Source organism: Coccomyxa subellipsoidea, assembly GCF_000258705.1.
Source record: "Coccomyxa subellipsoidea C-169, whole genome shotgun sequence".
Lineage (NCBI taxonomy): Eukaryota > Viridiplantae > Chlorophyta > Trebouxiophyceae > Coccomyxaceae > Coccomyxa > Coccomyxa subellipsoidea.
In genome coordinates this window covers 1-24,083 of record NW_005178042.1, presented here as the reverse complement: position 1 = coordinate 24,083, position 24,083 = coordinate 1, and the positions used below count along the sequence as shown (strand labels likewise).

General features: G+C 49.7%; 5 protein-coding genes across 5 annotated transcripts; 3 read left to right on the top strand and 2 right to left on the bottom strand.

The window, feature by feature from the left end:
* Positions 1 to 719: 719 nt before the first annotated feature.
* COCSUDRAFT_34662 (hypothetical protein) lies at positions 720 to 2,191 on the top strand (the record flags this gene model as incomplete). Its single annotated transcript, XM_005651521.1, has 5 exons — positions 720 to 892; positions 982 to 1,220; positions 1,337 to 1,494; positions 1,791 to 1,883; positions 2,033 to 2,191. The coding sequence occupies 5 exons, from the start codon at positions 720 to 722 to the stop codon at positions 2,189 to 2,191; spliced, it is 822 nt and encodes a 273-aa protein (XP_005651578.1).
* A 157-nt stretch (positions 2,192 to 2,348) lies between these two features.
* On the bottom strand, positions 2,349 to 3,632 carry COCSUDRAFT_6968 (putative nuclease domain protein; the record flags this gene model as incomplete). Its single annotated transcript, XM_005651520.1, has 5 exons — positions 2,349 to 2,517; positions 2,702 to 2,890; positions 3,038 to 3,203; positions 3,358 to 3,448; positions 3,588 to 3,632. Coding segments are annotated over 5 exons (660 nt in total), but the record flags the coding sequence as incomplete, so codon positions are not given.
* A 1,403-nt stretch (positions 3,633 to 5,035) lies between these two features.
* Positions 5,036 to 6,020, bottom strand: COCSUDRAFT_31905 (hypothetical protein). The gene is made up of 3 exons (XM_005651519.1): positions 5,987 to 6,020; positions 5,674 to 5,804; positions 5,036 to 5,394 (listed from the first exon to the last, which is right to left on the bottom strand). The coding sequence occupies exons 1-3, from the start codon at positions 5,987 to 5,989 to the stop codon at positions 5,112 to 5,114; spliced, it is 417 nt and encodes a 138-aa protein (XP_005651576.1). The 5' UTR covers positions 5,990 to 6,020; the 3' UTR covers positions 5,036 to 5,111.
* A 4,352-nt stretch (positions 6,021 to 10,372) lies between these two features.
* COCSUDRAFT_55058 (hypothetical protein) lies at positions 10,373 to 11,402 on the top strand (the record flags this gene model as incomplete). The annotated part of the gene is made up of 3 exons (XM_005651518.1): positions 10,373 to 10,390; positions 10,639 to 10,889; positions 11,393 to 11,402. 3 exons carry the CDS (start codon positions 10,373 to 10,375, stop codon positions 11,400 to 11,402), a joined length of 279 nt encoding a protein of 92 aa, XP_005651575.1.
* A 6,189-nt stretch (positions 11,403 to 17,591) lies between these two features.
* On the top strand, positions 17,592 to 20,307 carry COCSUDRAFT_55057 (hypothetical protein; the record flags this gene model as incomplete). Its single annotated transcript, XM_005651517.1, has 8 exons — positions 17,592 to 17,663; positions 17,986 to 18,075; positions 18,237 to 18,350; positions 18,544 to 18,678; positions 18,850 to 19,144; positions 19,523 to 19,641; positions 19,892 to 20,038; positions 20,227 to 20,307. The coding sequence occupies 8 exons, from the start codon at positions 17,592 to 17,594 to the stop codon at positions 20,305 to 20,307; spliced, it is 1,053 nt and encodes a 350-aa protein (XP_005651574.1).
* Positions 20,308 to 24,083: the final 3,776 nt, after the last annotated feature.

Genomic DNA, 24,083 nt, shown 5'->3' with positions numbered 1-24,083 from the left:
CCCCTCGACATTCGTTCCAGGGGTTCTGGCGGAAGAGCTTCCATTGTGATTCCAAGGCGGGCACCCAAGGCGGTGACAAGTCTGCCGCACGTTACTGCAGAATAGTAATACAAAGGAACATCTGCGTATTCCTTTCTTCTATGCACTGCCCATCAACACATGGGTTGTAGGTCAGAACGACAATCAATCACAGCAAAGTGCCCCTTGTTTGGTTTCTGGCTCTTCGGCAGCGCTTCACGTGGGTGCAGCCATATGATCACCAGTCATCCAGGTCACAATCAGCTCCAAGCTGCAGCCCTTCCGCCACGTGGTAATTACTTATGAGGGTTTGGGAACCCTTCCGGAAGACCGTTTCGAGCCCTGGCTCACTGCACTTGACTTCAGATCTGGACGTCGCCTGCAATCTGGAGAGTAGACGAAGGGTAGCACCTGAGTTTGTGCTGATGCGGTCGTTTTGCTTTTGCGTCTGACAGATAACAAGTGCACGATTTTTCTGGGATCACTTTGAACTCATCTACCTCAAATCAAAAGCTCGCAATATAATTAGTGCTGAAGCAACCATCGAAATTCGGAGATGGAGGTAAATTCCAGTGGTTTGGAAAACTCTGCAGACTTGCGCTGGGATTCTTCTTGCGGCAATTACAAGGGATCATCGATTGCTTGCAACGCAGGAATCAGATTTTTTCAAGCAACTCAAGTCTTCCCAGCCATTCTTCGTCATGGCCGGACCCAACGTCATCCAATCAGAGGAACATGTGCTGAAGTTGGCACGCCAGATCAAGGCCATCACCGACAAGCTGGGGCTGACTCTTGTTTTCAAATCCAGCTTTGACAAGGCCAACAGAACCAGTGCAACATCTTTCCGAGGCCCTGGGCTGGAGGAGGGCCTAAGGTCAGTCACATTTATTTTGCTTCTGTTGCACAGAGCTCCCTGCTGTAGGCAGTCTGCAACACTGACAAACAAAATTGGCATGATTGCAGGGTGCTTCAGAAAGTGAAGGATCTGTATGGGCTACCCATCATTACTGACATACATGAGGCCAGTCAGGCGGAAGCTGTGGGTAAGGTGGCTGATATCATTCAGATCCCCGCCTTCTTGTGCCGGCAAACAGATCTCCTGGTTGCAGCTGCCAAAACTGGCAAGGTCGTTCAGATTAAGAAAGGCCAGTTTTGCGCGCCGTCTGTCATGCGCAACTCGGCTGAGAAGGTCAGGTCTGCAGGTGGGTTTCTTGAGATGTCTCGCGAGCACTGTTTTGTGTAGATCACAGTCTTCAAATTTCAACTCTGCTGAAAGTGTATCCTGAATTTTCATTGGCTTGTGTGGCCTGGCTTACAGGCAATCCAAATGTGCTGGTGTGCGAGCGGGGGACCATGTTTGGCTACACTGACTTGGTTGTGGATCCGCGCAACCTGGTGCTCATGCGCGACGCTGGCTGCCCAGTGACATGCGATGTCACCCACGCTCTGCAACAGCCGGCTGGCAAGCCTTTGAAGGTGGGCTTGCTCCCGGCTGCTGTGCACCTGTGAAGGATCTCCTGAGTGCAATTCAGTACTTATGGGGACCCTCCATACAACTGCGCTTGTTCATGTCAGCAAACATTTACAAATGGCAGCCTGCCAGATGCTGAGCACACAAGTTTGCAAAAGAAGGAGTGCTGGCTGTCAGCTTTCTTCGCGCATATTTTGAAGAACTTGAGGGGGCCTGCGTCTTCGATACCGTGACGTCCTTGGCGTGACCCCCTGTTGCTCGTTTATTTTGTTTTGGAGTGATAGGTGAATGTCACCTGCAGGGCGGAGGTGTTGCGAGCGGGGGCCTGCGTGACCTGATTCCTTCGATAGCGCGCACAGCTGTCGCTGTGGGTGTAGACGGCCTGTTTATGGAGGTGAGTGGATCCTGACCAACCACGCTTGTGTGCAGCTCAATAAATTTGCCTTGCTTGCCTGCATCTGCTGCAGGTTATCTGCAGGAGTTCCACTGCATGTCTTTGCTGCACCTAAAGTTCAAGTTTCCAATGACAGCATTTGTGCACAGGTGCACGATGATCCAACCACTTCCCCAGTCGATGGCCCAACACAGTGGCCGCTGAGGCATTTTGAGGAGCTGCTCAAAGAGCTCATTGACATCGCCACAGTCACAAAGGGGAAGAAGCAATACAAGATTGATCTGAGCCCGTATAATCCAGACAAATAACGATGTGGCTAGCCACACTAGGCAGCAGCGCATTGCCGACCAAATATATTTTATATGTGATACAGTACTGATATCGAACTGTGGTACAGATGTTTGCAGAATTCTGTTTGTATTGTTATTCTGGCCATGCCTATTTTTTATCTAGGGATGAACCCATTGATGCCCGCCAGCCAGCTTGCTCTGCCTCCTCTCTAGAGCAAAACCAGCGCTCACCAGAAGAGACATTGATGCGCACAGATTCATAAGCATTGCTCCCCGGCACGTGATAGATCTTGCCATAAGAAGAGATGTTGCCCTTGATTGCGCATTTTGATGACTGGTCAGTGCTAAAGCCCTCCTCTTTGGACTGCTGAAGTCTGCCTTTCAAGGAGGCCAAGACCTGCTGCTGCTCTGCATGCACAAAATCAAAATTCAGCAATTTCGCGGCAGTGCGCAAAAATATTTGGTGCAAAGAGTTCCTGCATCTGAAAAGTAAGCAAATGAACACAACTGAGGCCAAGCAGGGGAGACTCTGCTCTGCATGAAAAGAAGTTGCCTGATGTGAAGGAAGATCCTTCCGAGGTCCTGTTGTGTCCAGCAGCATTTTTTCGCTTGTGTTCCCTCCTCCATTCTGCTGGTTCTTGGAAGCTGCCTGCCCATATCCCTCGGTGAGCTGCTTCAGCGGATTCCTCCAAGGCCACATATTCCTTTGAATACTGCCTGCATGAGGGAAACTGCTTTTGTGAATGAATCAGTCACGTCAAAACTCAAAAGGCATTACATGTGGGCAGCGTGCATGTGTCCAGTACAGCTAATTTTTGCCACAAGGATGTCAGGCGCGGGCCAAAGCAGCAGGCCCTGGCATACCTGTACGCGACAGCATATCCATTGGACACGAGCCATGTCCCCAGATCGCCAGTGCCAGGGGCGTCACACTTTGATACATTACGCCCATACATGTCGCGCGACTCGGCTTGACACTCGATTGGCGAGGAGCCTATTTGCCTGGTAAGGGCGTCCTTGACGACCACCCCTGTGCACCCACAATGTCAGGTGAGGTTCTTGGATGCAATCATTTGTATTCCTTGCATGGAGGCTGCGATGTCACAGGGATTAAGGGGCATTATGCAAGAAATTGAAAACAATTTTTGTCCATCTGTGGTGCCAGCGATGCCGTGGACTTTTACCGCACTCATATCCACTCCCTTGCGCATCCTGGCACATCTGACCCTTTTCTGGAGCATCTATCCCAAGGAGCCTCACGCGCTCCCCTGCAATCTGCACAACAATTTGTCTGCCCTGGTTCTGGAGGCCTCATTACTAGTAAGAATGAAGAGAGCAGTAACAATCGAGAGGCTGCAGGTGTGAATAGGGTGCAGAGTCATGCTATTCTTGGACTGTACCAGTTGCCTGCTACCTCTAGAGTGTCTCCGTCCACAACTCGTGCAGGCCCTCTGAAGACCTCTCCTGCCCAGGCAGGCCATGAGTATAGTAATAGGGCAGATAGAAGCACTGGGAGCGCGGTGAAGCACCTCAGATCCCTGCTCCATTCCGCATTGGAACCTGAAGCCCTGCACGAACATTCCATTTAAGAACTCTGTTCGGTGCACTCCGTGGGCTTCCTTCTTCCAATGTCCACAGTCGGTACATAGGTGTGCTGTAACAGCAGCAACTTGATTTAAACATCAGCGTAATGGTATAATAAATTTGGAAAAGTCAATGTACAATTACTAGTAACGTTCTCCAGTCGAAAAGCGCAACACCTGCTTCTGCACATCGGCGACAGCTCTAGGAGCCAGGGCGGCAAAGTACAGTTTCTGCCGTTCCTGCGCATGTTAGTATTTGAATGTCTCCTTATTTTGGTGGTACTTGCCCGGCGGTGTCCAAAGTGAAGGGGGCAACTTTGTTCTGGGATCAACTTGATCCAGGCAAGCGCGTGCATTTTGTTTCGTAATTCGTATAGTCGCGCCTCACATAAAATACCAGATTCAATTCTCACATATACTGGAGGAAGCCATGAGATCCACAAGTCATGGGTGAGAGAGAGATGGGCAGTTTCGTCCGAAACAAATGCGTGTCCTTGGTTGACCACTGTTAATGACTCATGCTATGATGAGAATGTTGCCTGTTTAAGTTCTGCTGCCTCATCTATCTATACACAGAAGCTATCTAGCAACCAGATCTGAGCATTCCTTAGTAAACTAACTTTAAATCTGCAGAAAAGTCCATGCTTATGATATTAGCACCCATCACAAGCATAGTAGCAACCATCATTGCAATATTGCATCCGATGAGTCATTGCTGCTTGTCAAGCTTCAAGTTCATGGCCCACTCTCACAGCAATACTGACGATATGTAGCCCGGGGTCCATGGGCTGGCCAGCAATCACGACTGTCACTCAGTGCCACTGAACTCTTTCTGACGTCATTTGGATGTCTGTGTCAAGATGATATCATTGTGACAGGAGGCGGGACATCATGTGATGTCAATCGGATGTCATTATGACGATGTTTGTTTGCTCGGATAGGACGCCATATGATGTCATGGTTGGGTGTCATGTGATATCAATGTGACGTCAGATGATATCCAGATGTCACCCATTATGTGTCAGTGACTGGCTGAAGCCCGACACGTTTTGGATGTCATAAGTAACTTTTGCTGCATATCAATCTGATGTCAGATGACGTCTGTGTGATGTCTCATGGTGTGAGTGATTATGAAATGCAGTTCATGCCAATTGCTGTCAGTGTTCAACAAAGCAAGTTGCCCAAAGTATGCCAAGCACATAACAGCAGCTCACATGTGCTCACTCTCCATGTAACAAGTGCAACATGCTGGTTAGTCTGCATCTCGCATACTGCTTTGGAGAGAGTTGTCTTTACAGGAACGGGAACTCTACACTGCATCAAACACAACTGGCACAGGCGAGCTCAAGAGCTGATCATCTGCCCACATACTTGTTGTAGTAGAAATGGTCATCCTCCGTTGGGTCTTCCTGAAGCAGCACTGGGCCCCTGATGCTGCAGATGTCTATGACATCATACCAGGCGATGGTGGCACCGCTGGGTGAGGTGGTGGTAGCCCAGCGCAAGCGCTGCATGGGCAGCTCACCCTCCTCGGCCTCGCACAGCCAGCGCACAAACGCACATCTGTGCTCTGCTCCATGTTCGTCTGTACAGCTGAAGACCAGCCTCAGCTGCGCGAACCAGTCCTCCTCGCCAGACCTGAGCAGCACATAGAATCCTTCTAATGATGATGCAAATGGCATGTGCCATGTCATCACAGTTGCAGGGGCTTCCAGTGACCTTCAAGGCTTCTTGTGGGGTGATGCTGCTCGCGGGCCAATGCGTGGGATTCACTGCCCTGTCTGATCACCGGGCGTTTGAGTAAAATGTGACTAAATTGAGGACATGCATACAGATTACAGCCAGTACACTAGTGCCATGCCTTTTGCTGAAATAGATACAAGGGGAGGACAGATCAGAGTTAGAATATTTGCTGACCTGATGTCAACAAAGCTGTACGCCTCCCGCTTTCCTGCCCCAAATGTTGGTACCGCCCTCAGCGACACAGCCTCATGCAATGAGCCCCTGTGGAGCTGGAGAGGCACTGCCAGCCATGGACGCACGAACACCTGCACAGCAGAAAACCTCTTGTACTCATGCGGCTGGCCTCGGTGTGCAAATAATACCTCCAGGAGCCTCCCCATGTCAGTTTGTGTGATCCACTGGCCCGGCTAGGCTTAGGCTAAGGCACCAGCTTCAGCTGCTACACAACTATACAGACAGGGTTCAAGATTGCTGAGCGCATGCGCACCATCTCTCCTTTGGCGTGTGGCAGCATGTCCAGATCAGCGCCGTCTGGCAAGCCTGCCTGAGCGCCCAGGTACGCCCGTAGGCAGCGCTCCAGGTGTACAAGCTCAGGTCGTGCTTGCAGCCATGCAGCGGCGGCGCCGGCATTAGACAGCTGACCGTACTCCAGGCGCTTGGAGGCCTTGATGAGCTGATGCGAGTGTGTCTCCACTGCAAGCTGACCCTGTGCAGCACCACCCCTAGCTCATGAACTTGGATCCGTTCAGGGCACAAAACACACCAGATGGCAGGACGCAGGTAATTAATTTGGCATGCTAATACATGAATTAAATCATAACATGCTCCGCATGCACTGCTCATGCATATTAGGCCACGCAGCTGCTCTTGGAAAGGGATCTGCGCGCACCGCACTCCTTGATTGCTTTTCCTCTGCAGGGCTTGCAGTGTTTGAACGCGCCAGATCCAGGTTCTTGGCGTGGTCCCTGATCTGCAGCACAGCTCTTCCCAAGTCAACACACAGCCACTCTTGAGAACTCAGGTACAGTATTTACACCTAAGCCTTGTTTCAGTAAGGCATGCATCGGTTTGAAGACATCATGTCTGCATCAGTATTGTTCTGACATGCTGGCAAAGTGCCAATATAGGACGCTGCCACAGAAACGCTGCTGCGAATTCACCGGGCCCAGTGTGGCTTGGACAGGCGTGCTATATTAGTATAGTAGTACTAATGTGTGCGTATGGCAGCAGGCCTGTGCCACATCAGTGCAGTGCCACATCAACAGGGTGCACTGACAGAACTTTGGCCGCACCTGCTCTTCCAAGCCGCCCGCCTTCTTGTTGCTGTTCAAGTAGCCAGCCTTGATGACCTTGTGCGTTGCCTCTCCAGGGGATGCAGAGGCCAGCAACGCGCAGCCGAGCCAGCGGATCAGCGGCTCGTACTTGCCATGGGCGTGAAACTTGGATGTCCTGAAGCTCCTCATTTCCCCCAGATGCTCCAGCGCAAGCGTCTGATACCTGCGCAGATCAATTATGCGACTCTTGGACATGCTGGTTTCGGTCAGAAATATTGCCTTTTGAGCAAGCACAAGCTCCCTAGTGCACTTGTGAGGACCCTGGGGCAAAATTTGGTACTTTCCAGGGGTGCATTGGACCATAGGAACTCAATCGGCCGGTACCGGTCTAGAAGTATTATTACTAGACAGCCCCAATCATGCAAACTGACCCTCTAGTTGAGCATGTATCACGGGGAAGCCCAGCAGTGCAATACCACCATACCACTATGTATCACGGGGCCACACCTGCGACACGCGGCCTCGAGGCGCGCCAGGGACTGGTCATCATGCACGTCCTGGTCCCGCAGCCGCTCAAAGTCCAAATAGGCTGCATAACAAGCAACACACCTCAAGTGCCTGCCTTTGAGTTCTGCTGAGGTTTGTGTCAAAAGTGCCCCTGAACATGTTGAAGCACAGTGTACAAGAAAATACAGACGGGTCCATTGTGCATCAGGTCTGTGTGCAAGATTAATGGCATCCAGATATTAGCATTCTTGATCTTGCAGTAGACAGAAGCGTTCACCAGAGACATGCGATGCCGCACCGGGAATAACGATCCTCAGGGCAGCTGGCAGCTCGCCCTCAATGCCCAGGAGGGGGACGGACAGGCAGCGCAGAAGTGCAGCCTGTTCACTGGCATACATCTTGACTGATGACAGCCCATGGCCGGGCAGCGCCAGCCCCTGCATTGGTTGTATTGAGGCCAGGCGCTCGTTGATGAGCGCGATGCTGTCCTCGTCCATGCGCTCATTCAGCAGATCCAACGCGCGCTCTGTATCGCCTTTGTCCGCCTGGTGCATGGGGTCTGGCTGGATGAGCCGGTGGCAGTCCGTGCCGGCAAATCCAGCCAGGGGAGACTGCGCAGGTGTAGAATGTGCATGAGATGCCACAAGCATGGAACAATATCTTGCAGGCAGAGTTGTGCCAAAATGCAACAAGCAAGGAAGGCTGCAATGCTAGGTGTGAATTACCTCTTCAGCGCGCTGCAAGCTCCAATCATCCATCAGTTTCTTCGCCTCCCTCCGGCCTTGCGCCCCTTCGCGCCCCAGCCGTTTGATTCTCTTCAAGACCTGCAGAGGCATATTTGGCTATGATGTTGTGGTTTCTTGACAAGTAATTCTAGAGGGATGTACCTTTTTGCAAGTAGATGTTCTAATAAACCACATGACCAAGTTGAGCACCTATGCTAAAGCTTTTATATTAGTTATATGACTCTTTCTACAGAAGGAGAGGTCTGGTCTTTTGGTCTTTCGAAAGTCCTAGAGCACTTTGCGCATCCCATTGTAGTCGCTTGTAATTATGAGCGACAGCCAGGTGGCAATAAATCGAACATCTAAATGTGTTTTAATATTGTATTCGAACGTTATGATGGACACAATAAACGGCCTGGCAGGCGTCGCCTAAGTGAACGAAATAAGATGCGCATCCTCCTAAGTATAGTAAGCTAGGTAAATTGCCATCACTGCAGACTGAACAGATGGATCCCAGGTGCATTACCTTCCTGGTCCGTCTCTCGGTACGGCGTGGGTACTGAGCATCAGGATTGTCCAGCTCCTCCGTCGGGATCAAGGAGTGCACATCGCGGTGCTTTGAGCCTGTCTTCACCAGCAGGAGATTATTCGCCTCCAGTCCGTCCGTGTCACAGATCACAGATGTAATCTGAGATATTACAAGCCACCAGACTAGCACCAGGACTATCACATGCACTGCATGTGACAGTACAGTCACCGATGACTACCTCATCTGTGAAGCAGCCTGTATAGGCTCGACCAGACAAGACTATCTCGACCAGCACAAGACAATATGCCCACAACCACTAGACCCATACAGCTAGAGACTCTGATAAAGGTTTCGGAGATGTTAAGTAAAGATCGAGTGAACATGTGTGGCTTTTGGATGTGATCGATGAGTGATGTCGTATCCTCCTGCCGATGCACCTAAAGACGTTGCAGAGTTGCTCTCGCATAGAGTTGAAGGTGAAACGTCCGATGAAGACGTAGATGTTGATGAAAACATGACACAAGATGCACAAGACAGACCAGCAGCCCTACAAGGCATTCCTTACATTGACGATGAGCCAGATGCCGAGGGAGATCACCAGCAGAATCAGCCCCACGAGCAGGATCAGCCTTGCTACACCGACGAAGAAAGGCTGGTATGGCTTGAGCAACGTGTTCTACAATACGAAAGACACGATGCTGTTCACCAGGCTGATGTAGATGCACTTGCAAAAAGAGCCAACAAGCAGACCAGATTGATCAAGCAAATACAAGAGCTGCAGAATGAGGACCATCCTGTCTTGATGAGCGTGGCAAGCACAACTACCAGGATCTCACAAGAACTGAGAGGAATGGCTCCAGCACAAGCACAAGGATCTGCCCCTGGACAAGGCACAAGCTCACCAGAATTACTAGCCACTAGCTCACAAGCAATGCACCAGAGCATGTCTTCAGGGCAAGGTACTCGCACACGCGTGCAACCCACTAGCACCTCACCACCAGCTACTAGCACACAAGCACGAGCAATACCAGAAGTTTCTTATGCACAAGCTGCAGGTTCAGCATCACAGTGGCCACCACCAGCGGCGTCACCGCCTGATTTGATGGACTTTGACTTGCAACCTCTGCCATCCGGTGCCATGGAACCTAGCAGACAGGAGATCGTAGCGGCTGCACAGCTGCTGCGGCGTGCCGCGGCTACCCAGAGCATCAATGGTTTCGTACCAGCGGTAGGCCCCAGATTGACTAACCTGGCCACAAGAGCTTTGACTGGAACACATGTGGGGTCTGTACCCTCCATGACTAGCAATGATATACCAGCACAGCTCAGCCTTCCAGGCCCAGCAAATCCTGTGTTCAGATTCAGGCCAGGAACTAGCCATCCCAGTCCCTTACAAGCCACTAGCTCACCAGGGACCTCACATGTTAAGGTGCCCATGCCTGACAAATTTGCTGGCACAGATCCCCAGCAAGATATTGAGTCGTGGATCATGCAAGCTGCCAGGTACATCAGATTGCAAAATGTGCCTGGCCCAATGCAAGTCGATGTAGCGGCAGCCTGTTTGACAGGATCTGCTGCCAAAGCATGGCACTCAGCTGAGCAGATGCTCAGACAAGCAAACAAGGATGTTACTAGCATAGATCTATTCTTTGACACCATGCGGGAAAGCTATGGCCACCTGTTTGAAGAGCAGAGAATCAGGCAACAGCTCAGGTCTTTCAAACAGCATAAAACTGTTGAGCAATATGCCAGAAATTTCAAGTCTAAAATCTGGCAGCTCAAGGACTGCCCCATGGCTGAAGCAGATCAAGTTGAGTGTTTCCTCTCAGGTCTCAAAGATGGTGTCAGGAGAGAGTGTACCTGGAACCCACAGTCCGGGACACCTTTTCAGGACTTGCAAAGCCTGATCTCCTATGCTGTCAACTTGGCGAGCCAAAAGAGGAACACCTCAATACCAGCAGATTTTGGTGATGAACCAGACCAGCACACAAGCAACAACACAAGTACAAGACAAGCAAATGGGGCCTTTGGCCAACAAGGGAAGAAGAGGAAAAGGGACGAGCCCAACAAGACTAGCGGTCACAAGCGGGGTGTGTTGAAACAGGGACCAGCGCCTTCGCCTGACAACTGGCGGCCTCATTTCACGCCGCAGTACCCCTCCGGCAGCCGAGAGCAGCTGTACGCGTCTGCCTTGGACCTGTGCTTCCACTGCGGCGAGAAGGTCAACGTCCCGGGCAAGCCGCGGATCCCTGGCGCGCATGATCGTGGACTGCACAACTGCCCGGTGAAGATGGCCAACGGCATGCCTACGCCCATCGTCGTCCCAGACGCCTGGACGCCTCCCCGCAAGCCCGGGTCAGTGACTGAGACCTCCTCTCTCTCCCCTCTCCTCACAGGGCCCACCGAGCGCAACTGTGGTTTGAGTTCCACAGAACAAGACCAGCTACAAGCTTTGACTGGTCGGACGATTTCTGTGCAAGTCCTTCCAGACCAGGTGGAGAATTTACCAGCACTAGCACACCAGCATGATCATGTGTGGTTCTCGTGTGAGACCCCTGATCAGGTTTCTAGATTTCTGACCAGTTACAGGCCTCTGAAAATTCAGCAGCCCTCCATGTCCCTGTGCATCATGGTGCCCAAAGGCTTTGGAGCCTGGAAGTCATGTTTGCAGAGCATGAAAGTGCTCAGGGAATACAAGCCAGGGGACTGTGTCTTTGATACAGTTAATTTTCCCCTGAGACAAGCCATGCAGATTCTGTATGACCCACCAGCTCAGCCCACTAGCCCACACCCCAGACTGCGAATGCTCGTGCAAGGCACAGTGCAAGGTGTTCAGGTCAATATTTTGCTGGATTCAGGTTCAACTGACTCCTGCGCCTCCCAGCATTGTGTTTCTGCGGGGGGATGGGCAACGAGCGCAACAAGCACAAGACAAGTCCGCGCCTTCAATGGCAGCAAGCAGAAGACTAGCACTAGCTGTACATTAGACCTCTGTATGAATACTTACAAGGAACCAGTAGATCTGCTGATCATTGATATGTCTTTTGATATTATCCTGGGACAAGATTGGCTAGCCAGGCACAGGACAAGCTTGCATTTTGATGGACCAGCAGTGGCATATTTTTACCACTTAGGTTTCATGCATTCAGTGCCGGCTGTCCCAGACGTACATATTAACTGGGACACTCAGACTCTGAGCCCATTTATAAATGCTCTGTCTTTTGAACATGAGCTGAAAGCAGATGATGCTGACACTTTCATGGTGTTCGTAAGGAGTGATTCTGAACTCTCCTGTGACTCCATGATAAATGCCAGCATCTCACAAGCACCAGCACAAGCATCTGAGCATCTCTCAGAGGTAGACAAGCTAGTGCATGACTATTCAGATGTGTTGTGCACAGAGCAACCTCAGGGATTGCCACCAGACAGACCAGTAGTACACACAACCCTTCTCGTAAATGAAGGTTTGACTGTGTTCAAGCAAATCTACCGTCTCAGCCCTGCTGAGAAGGAAGAAGTGCAGAGACAAGTACAAGATTTACTGAGCAAGGGCCTGATTAGACCTTCTACTTCTCCTTTTGGCAGTCCTATACTGTTTGTGAAGAAGAAGGATGGCACCCTCAGAATGGTCATAGATTACCGTTCGCTCAACAAGATCACAATTAAAAACAAGTACCCTCTGCCCAGGATAGATGATCTGTTTGATCGCCTGCAGGGAGGTAAATATTTTAGTAGTCTTGACTTGATGTCAGGCTATCACCAGATTAAGATCAAAGACTCAGATGTGCCTAAGACTGCGTTTCGCACACCAGTGGGGCATTATGAGTTTTTGGTCCTGCCGTTTGGTCTCTCAAACGCACCAGCCACCTTCCAGTCAGTGATGAACAGGATATTTGAGCATCTGGATTTTGTTATCGTTTATCTCGATGATATCCTGATCTTCAGCAAGTCACTGGAGGAACACAAGCAGCATGTTAAAATCGTGCTGGACATTTTGAGGAAGGAAAAGCTGATTGCTAAGCTTCCCAAATGCTCCTTTTACCAGACTAGCTTACCCTTCCTGGGCCACATAGTGGGGGCCGATGGCCTCCGCGTGGATCCCAAGAAGATACAAGTTGTACAAGAATGGCCTACACCAGCAAATGTGAACCATGTGCAGCAGTTTTTGGGCCTTGCCAATTTCTTCAGGGATTTTGTGCAAGGCTATTCCCAGCTGTCTGCACCTCTCACAGACTTGACTCGCAAAGGGCACTTTTTTCAGTGGAGTCAGGAACACAAGGATGCCTTTGATGGAATCAAGTATGCACTCACGCATGCTCCATGCCTGGCATTACCTGACTTTACTAAGAAATTCCAGATAGAGTCAGATGCTTCAGAATTTGGCATTGGTGCCGTCTTGATGCAAGAGAGAAGGCCTGTTGCCTATTTTAGCCGCAAGCTTTCTACTGCGGAGACAAGGTACAGCACTAGTGACAAGGAACTACTAGCTGCCTTCTGTGCTGTGATCCACTATCGATCATATGTGCAGGGCCGGGTTTTTGACCTCATTACAGATCACAAGCCCAACACTGGAACTTTCAGGACTATGACCAGGATGCAGATTAAGTGGACTGGGTATCTGGCAAGTTTTGGTAAAGAAAATATTAATTTCATTTACCAGCCAGGGCGCACAAATGTAGCCGACCCGCTCAGCCGTAATCCTGCATTCCTGTCAGCCCTAGTGACCAGGCAGACGAAGCGTCTGTTACAAGAACAAGCACTAGCACCAGCACCAGCACCAGCACCAGCACAAGAACAAGCACCAGCACCAGCACGTGCCCAGTCACGTGACCCAGGTCAGCACTCTAAAAATGGGGGGCAGGGACAGGACTTGACTGATGAGCTTGCTCCTGAGCCAATTTTTGAGCCTCATTTGCCCCCTCCTCCACCACGAGTGCTTTCAGATTTGGACAAGAAAATTATTGAAGGATACCAGACTGACCGCTGGTTCAAGAACAACAGCAACACTAGCCCACTAGACAAGCAGGGAGACTTTTGGTTTCGTGACGAGACCATGGTCATCCCAAATATTAAAGAAATCAAGGACCGTCCTGTCGGACACAATCCTGTATGAATTCCATGATGTCCCTTCAGCAGGACACATGGGTGCAGACAAGACTTTCCATGCTGTCAGTAGACACTACTGGTGGCCTCGCATCCGCAAGGAAACAAAAGAATATGTGTATACTTGTGACAAGTGCCAGAAAAACAAGAATGTCACTCAGAGAGCTGCAGGACTTCTGCAGCCTCTTGAGATACCAGCACACAAGTGGACTGACATCAGCATGGATTTTATTGTCCAGCTGCCCAAGACACAAGCAGGCTATGATGCCATACTAGTAGTAGTGGATAGGCTCACTAAAATGTGCCATTTTATCCCTACTCACACCAGCGTTGATGCTCATGGCACTGCTGAGCTTTTCAGGGAATACATTTTTAAAGCTCATGGAGTGCCAGAAAGCATTGTCTCTGACAGAGACACCAGATTCACAGGAAAGTTTATGACTGACCTGTGCAAGATACTAGGCATTCAGCAGAAGATGTCTTCTGCCTACCATCCCCAGACTGATGGCCAGACTGAGAGGATGAACAAGGTTTTAGAAGACATGCTCAGGAATTATGTTGGACCAGACCAGGATGACTGGGACAAGCACCTGAGCACCTGTGAGTTTGCAGTGAATAATGCATATCATGATAATTTGCAGACTACTCCATTCATGCTGAATTATGGCTTCAATCCCAAGAGTACTTACATCACACACTCAAGGGAAGCTGGCTCTGCAAGCAACCCCTCTGCTGTCAAAATGAAAGTTGACATGCTGCAGGTACTAGTACAAGCTAGAGATGCTTTACATAAAGCACAAGACAGGTACAAGTTTTATGCTGACAAGCACAGACGAGATGTAGAATACAAGGTTGGTGACAGAGTTCTTCTGAGCACCAAAAATATCAAGATTAGAGGCAAGAAGGCCTCTAAATTGATGCCCAGATTTATGGGACCCTACGAGATAATACAGAGAGTTGGGAAGGTGGCATATAAACTGCAGCTGCCCCCTTCCTCAAAGATATTTCCTGTCTTCCATGTCTCTTTGCTGAAGGCATACAAGTCAGATCCCACCAGAGAGCAGACTTCATCTGACCCACTAGAACTAGCTACTGATGAATATTTTGTGGTTGAGAAAATTCTTGATCACCAGCTGAGACACAGACCAGGCAAGAAGAAAAACAGAAAGGTGATGCACTATCTCATTAAATGGGAAGGTTATCCTTCCACAGAGAATAGTTGGGAGCCTGAGAAAAATCTCACACCAGATTTACAAGAGGAATACTGGAGGTTAGAAGCTTCCAGGGGACGCCCTGTTGAAGCGACTGGCTGATTCCAGACAAGACAAGCTACTAGACCGGTACCAGGGGTCCATGCGGATCCGCATCTGAGTTAATCAGATTGCACCAGTTTCTAAGCTGCTCTGCAGCATAGAACTACAAGCACAAGGGCACACAAGACAAGCACATCAGGACTCTGTGTATGGGTTACAGCCCCCTGTTCTCAATGAGGCGGAGGGATGTCACAGATCACAGATGTAATCTGAGATATTACAAGCCACCAGACTAGCACCAGGACTATCACATGCACTGCATGTGACAGTACAGTCACCGATGACTACCTCATCTGTGAAGCAGCCTGTATAGGCTCGACCAGACAAGACTATCTCGACCAGCACAAGACAATATGCCCACAACCACTAGACCCATACAGCTAGAGACTCTGATAGTCCGCCACATAGTTGCATGGTATGGGCACAAGCTTCATGGGGGCTTTTGCAGCCCCTATGAAGAGTGTTCTGCACCTGCAGTGCAAAATTTTGCGTTCAGGAACTTTGACATTGGCATGCATGGCTCAGGGGACTCTAAACTAACTTAATTTAGAGTCCCCTGCATGGCTGCTCCAGTCTTGTACAAGAAACCACTTCTGCAATGTCCAAAAGCACGCTGAAAACCATGGTATGAAAAGTGCTCTGACACTCATGTCAAAATAATCTCATACCTGTAGCTCTCTAGCTTTGGCTGTTCCAATGCTGAGTCAACAGACGAGACAAGTACACTCCTCCGCAGTTCCCTCATCCTGCGCTCATACAAGAAGAATGAGCAAGACACTGTCATGTGACATGCCAGGGCAGTAAACAAATACGCTTCAAGACGTTGAAAGCAATTCTAGTCAAGCATGGGTTGTATTTCCAGGGACTCACGCTGACACATCCCGCTTCTTGCTGAGGCCAATCTCTGCCTTTGTAAATGAAGGCAAGTATGCTAGGTAGCGGAAGAGGCCATTCTGCCGCATGATGCTGGGTGGAAGCGCCAGGAACACAACGATAGGATGCACTTTGCGGCCGGAGGGATTTACATGTGTTTCATCGCTGTAGATTATGTATGGCAGAACACCCTCTGCCTCCGGGTGGTTTTCTTGGACATAGGCCTGCATGCACCTTCAGGTCAAGGGACATGCACGAAGAGAGATCTGTGATATTTCCAGGAGCTAAAGGTGTTAAAATAACACAATTTCAGTGATGCTCTGGACTTATATGGCCACAGTTGCAGTTGCATGATTAAGCTTGCATCAAAGACCTGCACTGAGTCGTTGCCTCACCCAGATCTCTGCCATCCATTTCCCATCCCTCAGTTCACTCAGTCTGTGACCCGCGCGCGGCCGGAAATGCCTCCTGCGTATCTACAGAGCACAAGAACACTGCACATTCAATGCCAGCAATTTGCGGCTGTTGCAGAGCATCGTGTGACACAAACAATCATTTGCTTCTGTAGGATTTGAATTGAATGAACCTTGCCTCTGGATGACTGAGGAGCTCTTGAAGCAGCTCGCTAAAATCGGACCTATAGTGCAGCCAGTAGTCTTTTCCAGACGCGCTCGTGACAGCGACCTGCTTCTTCCAAACCTGCACACCCGAAACAATGAGCTACGCATGTGTGCACTTCAGATGGCGTGATTATGGCGCATGAATATGGCGCACTGGTGCGCAACAAATCATAAAGACCTGGCGCGAGAGAAGGGGCCTTGCCTGCTTGTTCTAGCCATCCATGTACTTCTTGTACGCAGCAGTTGATCTCCAGCGGATTGAATGGGGCCCAAATTCTGGATCTGTCACGACTTTCAACAGAGCATCCTGCTTCCGCTGCGCCAGCCCATTTAGGATGGGCGTGAGTGCCTCTTCGAATATGTTTGGCAGCTTTGCAATCCTCTCAAATCCATATTGCTCATCAGCATTGCTCTCCACAAGCTCAGACTCGTCAGCTGAATCTTGACTGACACTGCCAGCATCGCTCACATCTATATGCATGCCCGGGCCACCCTGTTCTGGCCAGTCTGCAGAGCCGCCACTGACCATAGATCCCCCGCCCGCGCTGCTCGCATCCTGCCCGTCTGACCCTTGCTGCGCAGATGATTCTGACTGATCTGCAGGGGGCTCACCTCTCACATGCTCCGCTTGCCCCTGAATGGAATCTGAACGGTCCTCTGAACCAACTGATCTGTCTGAGCTGGAATGTGAGACCGACTGGGATGCATCCGAACTGGAACTGCGTGCCTCGTCCTCTGACGTGTCTGAATCACGATGTGATTTGCTGGCCAAGTGGATCGATATTGCTCTGTCCGAGTCGCCTCTAAAAGGACATCCATGTTTAGGGCACGGGATGCGTCCGCGTCTGGCTGGTTTCGGGCCAGCATCATCGCCTCCCCGCTTTCTCTTCATCTTGTAGAGACATTTTGTCGTCACGATTGACAATGCTTGTCGGTGCTCCTTGCGTGCACCACTGATTTGTTCGCTTTGCGTCCGTTTACTATTCGTTACTAACCATGACACATTTCCAGTCAAACTCCATTTGCTTGACTCGAGACCTCTCAAATAATGACTCCTCATTGATGTCAGTATCAATTCTCATCGCATCTATTCGATTGAAGCCTTGCAGATCGCAGCCTAGCAGATCGCAGCCTAAGGCAGTCCCACCATGGGGAAAGGTGGTAGTAAGGCCATTGGAAAAGCACAGAACGCAACAAAAGCCACGAATGCTGCTGCCGAGGTACGTCAATGATTCCACATCACATAAATTGATCCATAGCACGCAAGTTGAGGTGTTAGTGAAGGTGCAGGATCTCGACCTTTTTAGCCTTCTGGTCGCTTGGATCAGCCGAGTGCCTATTCCCGCTCCGCGAAATCTAAATGGTCTGGCAACCTTGATGGACTCGGCAATCACTATTATTCTTGTCTGAAACATTACAAGAATTGAGAGACCGGTGTTTCCATTTGCGAAGGCTTGCTGCCAAGTACGATCCGAATCAGCTGCATGACAGGTGTTTTGCAGCTCCCTGTTGCCTCGCTTATCGCTTCAGTATAATTTGCAGGTGAAGAAGCAATCGGGATCGAAGCCTAAGAATACAGCAAAGGAGCTGGAACTCGAGAAGCTTGTCAAGAAAAGGGAGCAAGCTTCCAAGGTAATCATCCACTGCCTGTGCGAGAAATCGAAGCTGCATGATGCTTCTCAACGTTCACATTCAATATGTGCTTGTCATTGATCTGCTGTAAGAATGATTTGCAATGTGTGCAGCTTCCTGCTCACTCTGCCACCCTGATGCATGTGTTCATCTTGCTGCAGACACAGCGCAGCAAGATTGACAATGACAATGAAGGTGCTGCCAGCGACGCAGAGCCTGACCTTCAGGGCAAGGATTTGTTAGGGCGCGCCAAAGGCAAACCTGTAGCCAGAAAGGTGCAACCCTTATCTTCATGTCCACACATCTATGACTGCCTTCTTTGAAGCATTAATGCCAGGAATGTTCCAGTCCAGGTCTGGTGCATGAGAATCAAATGCTATGCCATTTGATTCTCTGGGCATGCGGGCCAAGTTATCAGCATTACAGTGCTTTCCAAAGCAGGATTTGTGAGCCCTTCTGCCTGATCAGGGGCGCCAGTCCAGCGCTGCCAAGGGCGCGTCTTGTGCAGAAGACGATGTTGCCATGGATGAATGTGACGGCAGCGGCATGGACTATGTGAAGCAGGGCAAGAAGGGTGTCAAGAAGTCAGCTGCTCATGGCAAGGTACCTCTGCTTGCAAATATGCATTGCATGGGTAGCTGCATTGCATGCAAGTTCCTTCACAGACAAGTCACTTTCATGTTACAATAGTTACTCCATTATCACCAATCTTTTCGCAGACTCATCATCTGAGAAGCTGAGAGAAAGTCTGATGTAAGTATCTCCTGTTTGCAGGCATGCGCAGCACAGGAGAGTGCAGAGGATGAAGCAGATGATACAGATGATGATGCAGAAGACCCAGATGCTGGTGAGGGTGACAGCAGTGCTCAACACGAAGAGGGCAGCGAAGACAGCGATTCCAACAGTCTGGGTGGCTGCAGCAGTGACAGCGATGATGGTGATAATGACGACGATGATGACAGCGATGAAGAGGAGCCCCCATCGCATGTCAGGGCAGGCAGGAAAGCGAAGGGCAAGGCTCCTTCAAAGCAGCCCGAACTCAGGCTCAACAGGAAGAAGATCAAGAAGGGTGTGTCTCCCACAATTACTCAGTGACCTGACCAACAATTTGCTGCTGCCACATGTGGCTCTTGAGTAATGCATGTATAACTCTGTAATCCTGCTTCCATGTGACCAGCCACTGGCTCAGCACCTCATGACATGTGTCAGCGCAGTGACATGCGCAGTGACATGTAGTGACATGTAGTGGCTGCAGTGACATGCAGTGACATGTGCAGTGACATGTGCATGATGTGCATGATGTGCATGCATGACATGTCCCATTACACATGTGCAGTGACATGTGTATTGGGATCAGGTCATGCGCCTTAGGACTTGTACACTTGGCATTTGGACCTGCCTGCACCTGCAGTAGTGGGAATCTGATTGAATTTCACTGTGCATGCAGGTCACCAAGGCAGGCATGAACTGTTGGCAGCAATAAAGTCCCTCTTTGAAGAAAAGTCAGAGAAGAAAGGACGCAAAAAGAGCACCAACGAGGAGCAGAGCACACTCACCCCTGATCAGGTGAGGCAATGAGCAATTGCATGCTGCTCTGTGTGGCGAGCCCAAGCAGACGCTTGCGGCCTTAATTGTTTTAAGCAGAGCATGCATGCGAGCCGTTGTTGGACATGTGCCTTGCAAAATATCCATCTCAAGAGAGAGGGAAAGGGGGCGGCTGGCTCCCTAACAGGAACCATGCCAGCGTTAATTTAGATGCGAACAAATCTGCGCTGCTGCATTCGCAATCTTAAATGGGTGATGTGTGTATGCGCAGAGAAAGGACATTGTACGCTACTGCAAAGAGCACCTGGCCAAAAGATCCATGTACCCATCCCACGCTGAGCTGGAGAAGGCCGCCAAGAAGCTGGCGAAGGGTGAAGACGAGAAGAGCGCATCCTTCAGGCGGGCCGTCAAAAAAGTGGTAGGAGGGAATCAACTTCTTCCTGTCATTGAAAGCTTCATTGCTGTGAGCACTTGCATGGCTGGTCTCTCATCTTGATCGTGCCCACAGGGCAGTGTTACCAAAGGGTCCCTGAGCTTGAACTTGGGCCGGCCCTGAAGGCAGGCCCTGATCATGACAGACCAGCCGACCCTTCTGCCTTCTCGCAGGTGAGCACAGCAATGACTAAGCAGGTCCGGGGCGAGACCTCCAAGGCAGTCAAGGCAGCCAGGACCAAGTATTACGGCTAGGATAAGGAGGGCTGGGGGGCAACATTGCAAGGTGCAATATTTCGGCCCCATCAGTGCAAAATGAATTGTGTGAAAAACAGGAGTGTGAAAAACAGGAGCAAAGCATCCCACATGCATATGCTAGTACCGCAAGTGCATGCACATGATCAAAGCAGTGACTGTGCCTCTGTGCTGTGCACAGGTCTCTCATACAGGATTCTTGGAGATCAGCAATACGGCGCGCAGGCATTCATCAGTCTGCTGTATTTAGGGTTTACACCTAGTGTTTTGGGGTTGGGGTGTCCAAAAATGGACCCCGGTTTTAAGGGTGATCTTGGGCAATTTCGATGTGCTGATCACGCCTATGAAGTCCTAACTTGAAAATTCGACCTCCTTGGCTCTCTATAAGGCCTCAAACATGGTTTTAGGCTAGGGTTTGCATAGGGTTGGCTCTAGCTTCTCAAAAGGGGGGCCTATGGCATAGTGGAAAGACTTGCAATGGGACATATACATATAGGGCTTTCATTTGATGCATGTCTCACCAAAAGTTACAATGCCGTTTTGGAGCTATCACACCTTGAAAAAAGTGATCATTTCCCTTCTAGTCTTGTGGAGCCCCTAGCTCCTCCAAAGGGGGGCCTATGATATAGTGCAAAGGCCTCCAATGGGACCCACTCATATGGAGCTTTCACATGATGCATGTCCCAGAAAAAGTTGCAATGCCATTTTGGAGGTAGCACACCTTTTAAGAAATCCATAAAGACCCTGGCAGCCTTCTAGAGGCTCTAGCTCCTCAAAAGGGGGGCCTATGGCATAGTGGAAAGACATGCAATGGAACATATACATATAGGGCTTTCATTTGATGCATGTCTCACCAAAAGTTACAATGCCGTTTTGGAGCTATCACACCTTATAGAAAGTGTTCATTTCCCTTCTAGTCTTGAGGAGCCCCTAGGTCCTCCAAAGTGGGGCCTATGATATGGTGCAAAGGCCTCCAATGGGACCCACTCATATAGGGCTCTCACATGATGCATGTCCCAAAAAAGGTTGCAATGCCATTTTGGAGGTGGCACACTATTTAAGAAATCCATAGAGACTCTGGCAGCCTTCTCGAGGCTCTAGCTCCTCAAAAGGGGGGCCTATGGCACAGTTGAAAGACTTGCAAGAACATACAGATGCTGTCACACATCTTTGTATGCCTGTTCCCCCAAGGATGAGCGGAAACAAGGTCTACCTCTGCAACTGTCAAGGGTCATACCTTTTAACGGTTGTAGACAGGGCCAGTTTTGCCACGTAACCGCTTGATGCACAGCTCGTCATGCATGCACGGCTATATCTAATCTTGTTATGGTATACCAGGGCTTTGCATGGCCCAAGGGATGGCCAAATTCCATGGACTAAATCCTTTGTGAGGATTAGTCAAAGTTGTGGCTTCACGCCTGTGCATGGCTACGCACTAGGCCTCTTTTGTCATGTGCCTTCATGATGCCTTTCTTGACCTGCATGCACTGCTGTGCACCATTGTTTTAGCTATGCTGCTGCTTTCCATGGCCCCAAGGATGGATGTAATCCATAAGGTTGAGCCACTGTGATCACTTCTTAAAGTTCTGCCTGCACGCCCGTGCACGGTTACAGGCTTGTTATGGGCATGTTTTGTCACGTGTCTGCAAATTGTGATGAGATGCCGTGCCCAAGCCTTCAAATCTGTCGGTTGATGACTTCCGCTAAAAAAATCAGCAATGACATCATGATGAGCTTCAAAACTTGTTCAAATCATTGCACTGCAAGTTGCGCATGCAAAAGCTATCTTTGCATCCCTTAGGATTGTGGCCATGGGAATATATTTTGTCTTTTGGAGAAGAGCTTGCTTGTTCCCATGGTACTAAGCGTTTTTTGTACGCCATGTAGTCCTGAGCGTGCATGACATTGCAATGGAACGCAGCGTATCCCGTAAACATTAGAGATTGATCACAAGCTCCATTTCACACAAGATGCCCGGAATGGGTTGTAGAAGATCTCTAGAGCGTTTGGGTTGCATCGCATTCTTTCACCTTAAGTGTGATACATTCCGTAGGGAGCGGTCGTAATTTACCTGTTCCGAACTGGTATTACCTGTAGTGTCCAATTCAATTATGGTTGTTGCCATTCCAAATTGCTTTTAGAGCTAGAAGTCTGGCAAGGGACCTAACACAGTATTTTTGGTTTGCTAAAACCTTCAACTATATCTATGCTACATCCTCGCAAACATTTGTCCAATATTTATTAGCGGACTTGCACCCATTGAACGGCCATGATGGCCGTCTCCACAGACATATTAGATATACTTATTTGATATACAAGCCAGGCATGGTGCCTACCCAAGCTATTTGACCATCCCAAAACCTCTCCCCGCGTGTGTGTTGCACTTCCATGGCGGATCGCAAAACATTGCAATGCCAAATTGTGACTTACATTGAATGGTGACTAATCTTAACTCACATTTTGATATGGAGGCTCGGGAAGGGGCTTTGCAGAGCGGTTTGGGTGTGCTAAATCATTCCTCTATATGTGTGCTGCAGTCTCCCGGCGCCCCGCAGAATTTCCTAGCTTAGATTAGTAATGATGACTAATACAAACTTACTTTTGGCTCTAGCGGCTCCGGGAGGGGGCCTACTAGTATGTTTTGACCACCCCAAAACCTTCGCCCGCATGTGTGCTGCACTTCCCCGGCGGCTCGCCAAAAGTTGCAATGCCGATTTGTAATGGTGACTAATCTAAACTTGCTTTTGGCTCTAGCACCTCCGGGAGGGGAAGTAGCGACATGTTTTGACCCTCCCAAAACATTCACCCATATGCAAACTATCTTCCCCCGGCGGCTCGCCAAAAGTTGCAATGCCGTTTAGTAATAGTGACTAATCCCAACTCACGTATTGATATGGAGGCTCGGGAAGGGGCTTTGCAGAGCGGTTTGGGTGTGCTAAATCATTCCTATATATGTGTGCTGCAGTCTCCCGGCGCCCCATACAGTTTCCTAGCTTAGATTAGTAATGATGACTAATACAAACTTACTTTTGGCTCTAGCGGCTCCGGGAGGGGGCCTACTAGTATGTTTTGACCACCCCAAAACCTTCGCCCAAATGTGTGCTGCACTTCCCCGGCGGCTCACCAAAAGTTGCAATGCCGATTTGTAATGGTGACTAACAAAAACTTGCTTTTGGCTCTAGCGCCTCCAAGTGGGGCGTAGCGACATGCTTTGACCTGCCTTAAATCTTCCTCAACATGTGTAATGCCTTCCATATTGCCTCTGCCGAAGGTTGGAGTGCCTTTTGCCTTAAAAATATATTGTTTTGAAACTTGTATGACAGGGTTTCAGATATGCACCCTTAACGTCATTTTAGGGTTTAGGGCTTAGGGTTCAGGGCTTAGGGTTTAGGGTTTAGGGCCTAGGGTTTAGGGCTTAGGGTTTAGGGTTCAGGGTTTAGGGTTTAGGGTTCAGGGCTTAGGGCTTAGGGCTTAGGGCTTAGGGTTTAGGTTTAGGGTTTAGGGTTTAGGGTTTAGGGTTTAGGGTTTAGGGTTTAGGGTTTAGGGTTTAGGGTTTAGGGTTTAGGGTTTATATTTAGAGTTTAGGGTTTAGGGTTTAGGGTTTAGGGTTTAGGGTTTAGGGTTTAGGGTTTAGGGTTTAGGGTTTAGGGTTTAGGGTTTAGGGTTTAGGGTTTAGGGTTTAGGGTTTAGGGTTTAGGGTTTAGGGTTTAGGGTTTAGGGTTTAGGGTTTAGGGTTTAGGGTTTAGGGTTTAGGGTTTAGGGTTTAGGGTTTAGGG

Bases quoted from the DNA above. Each gene is read 5' to 3' on its own strand.
- COCSUDRAFT_31905 (XM_005651519.1), bottom strand. The intron at 5,395-5,673 runs GTCAGCAAATAT...TGTGCTGCTCAG, and splicing joins TACAGCTTTGTTGACATCAG to GTCTGGCGAGGAGGACTGGT.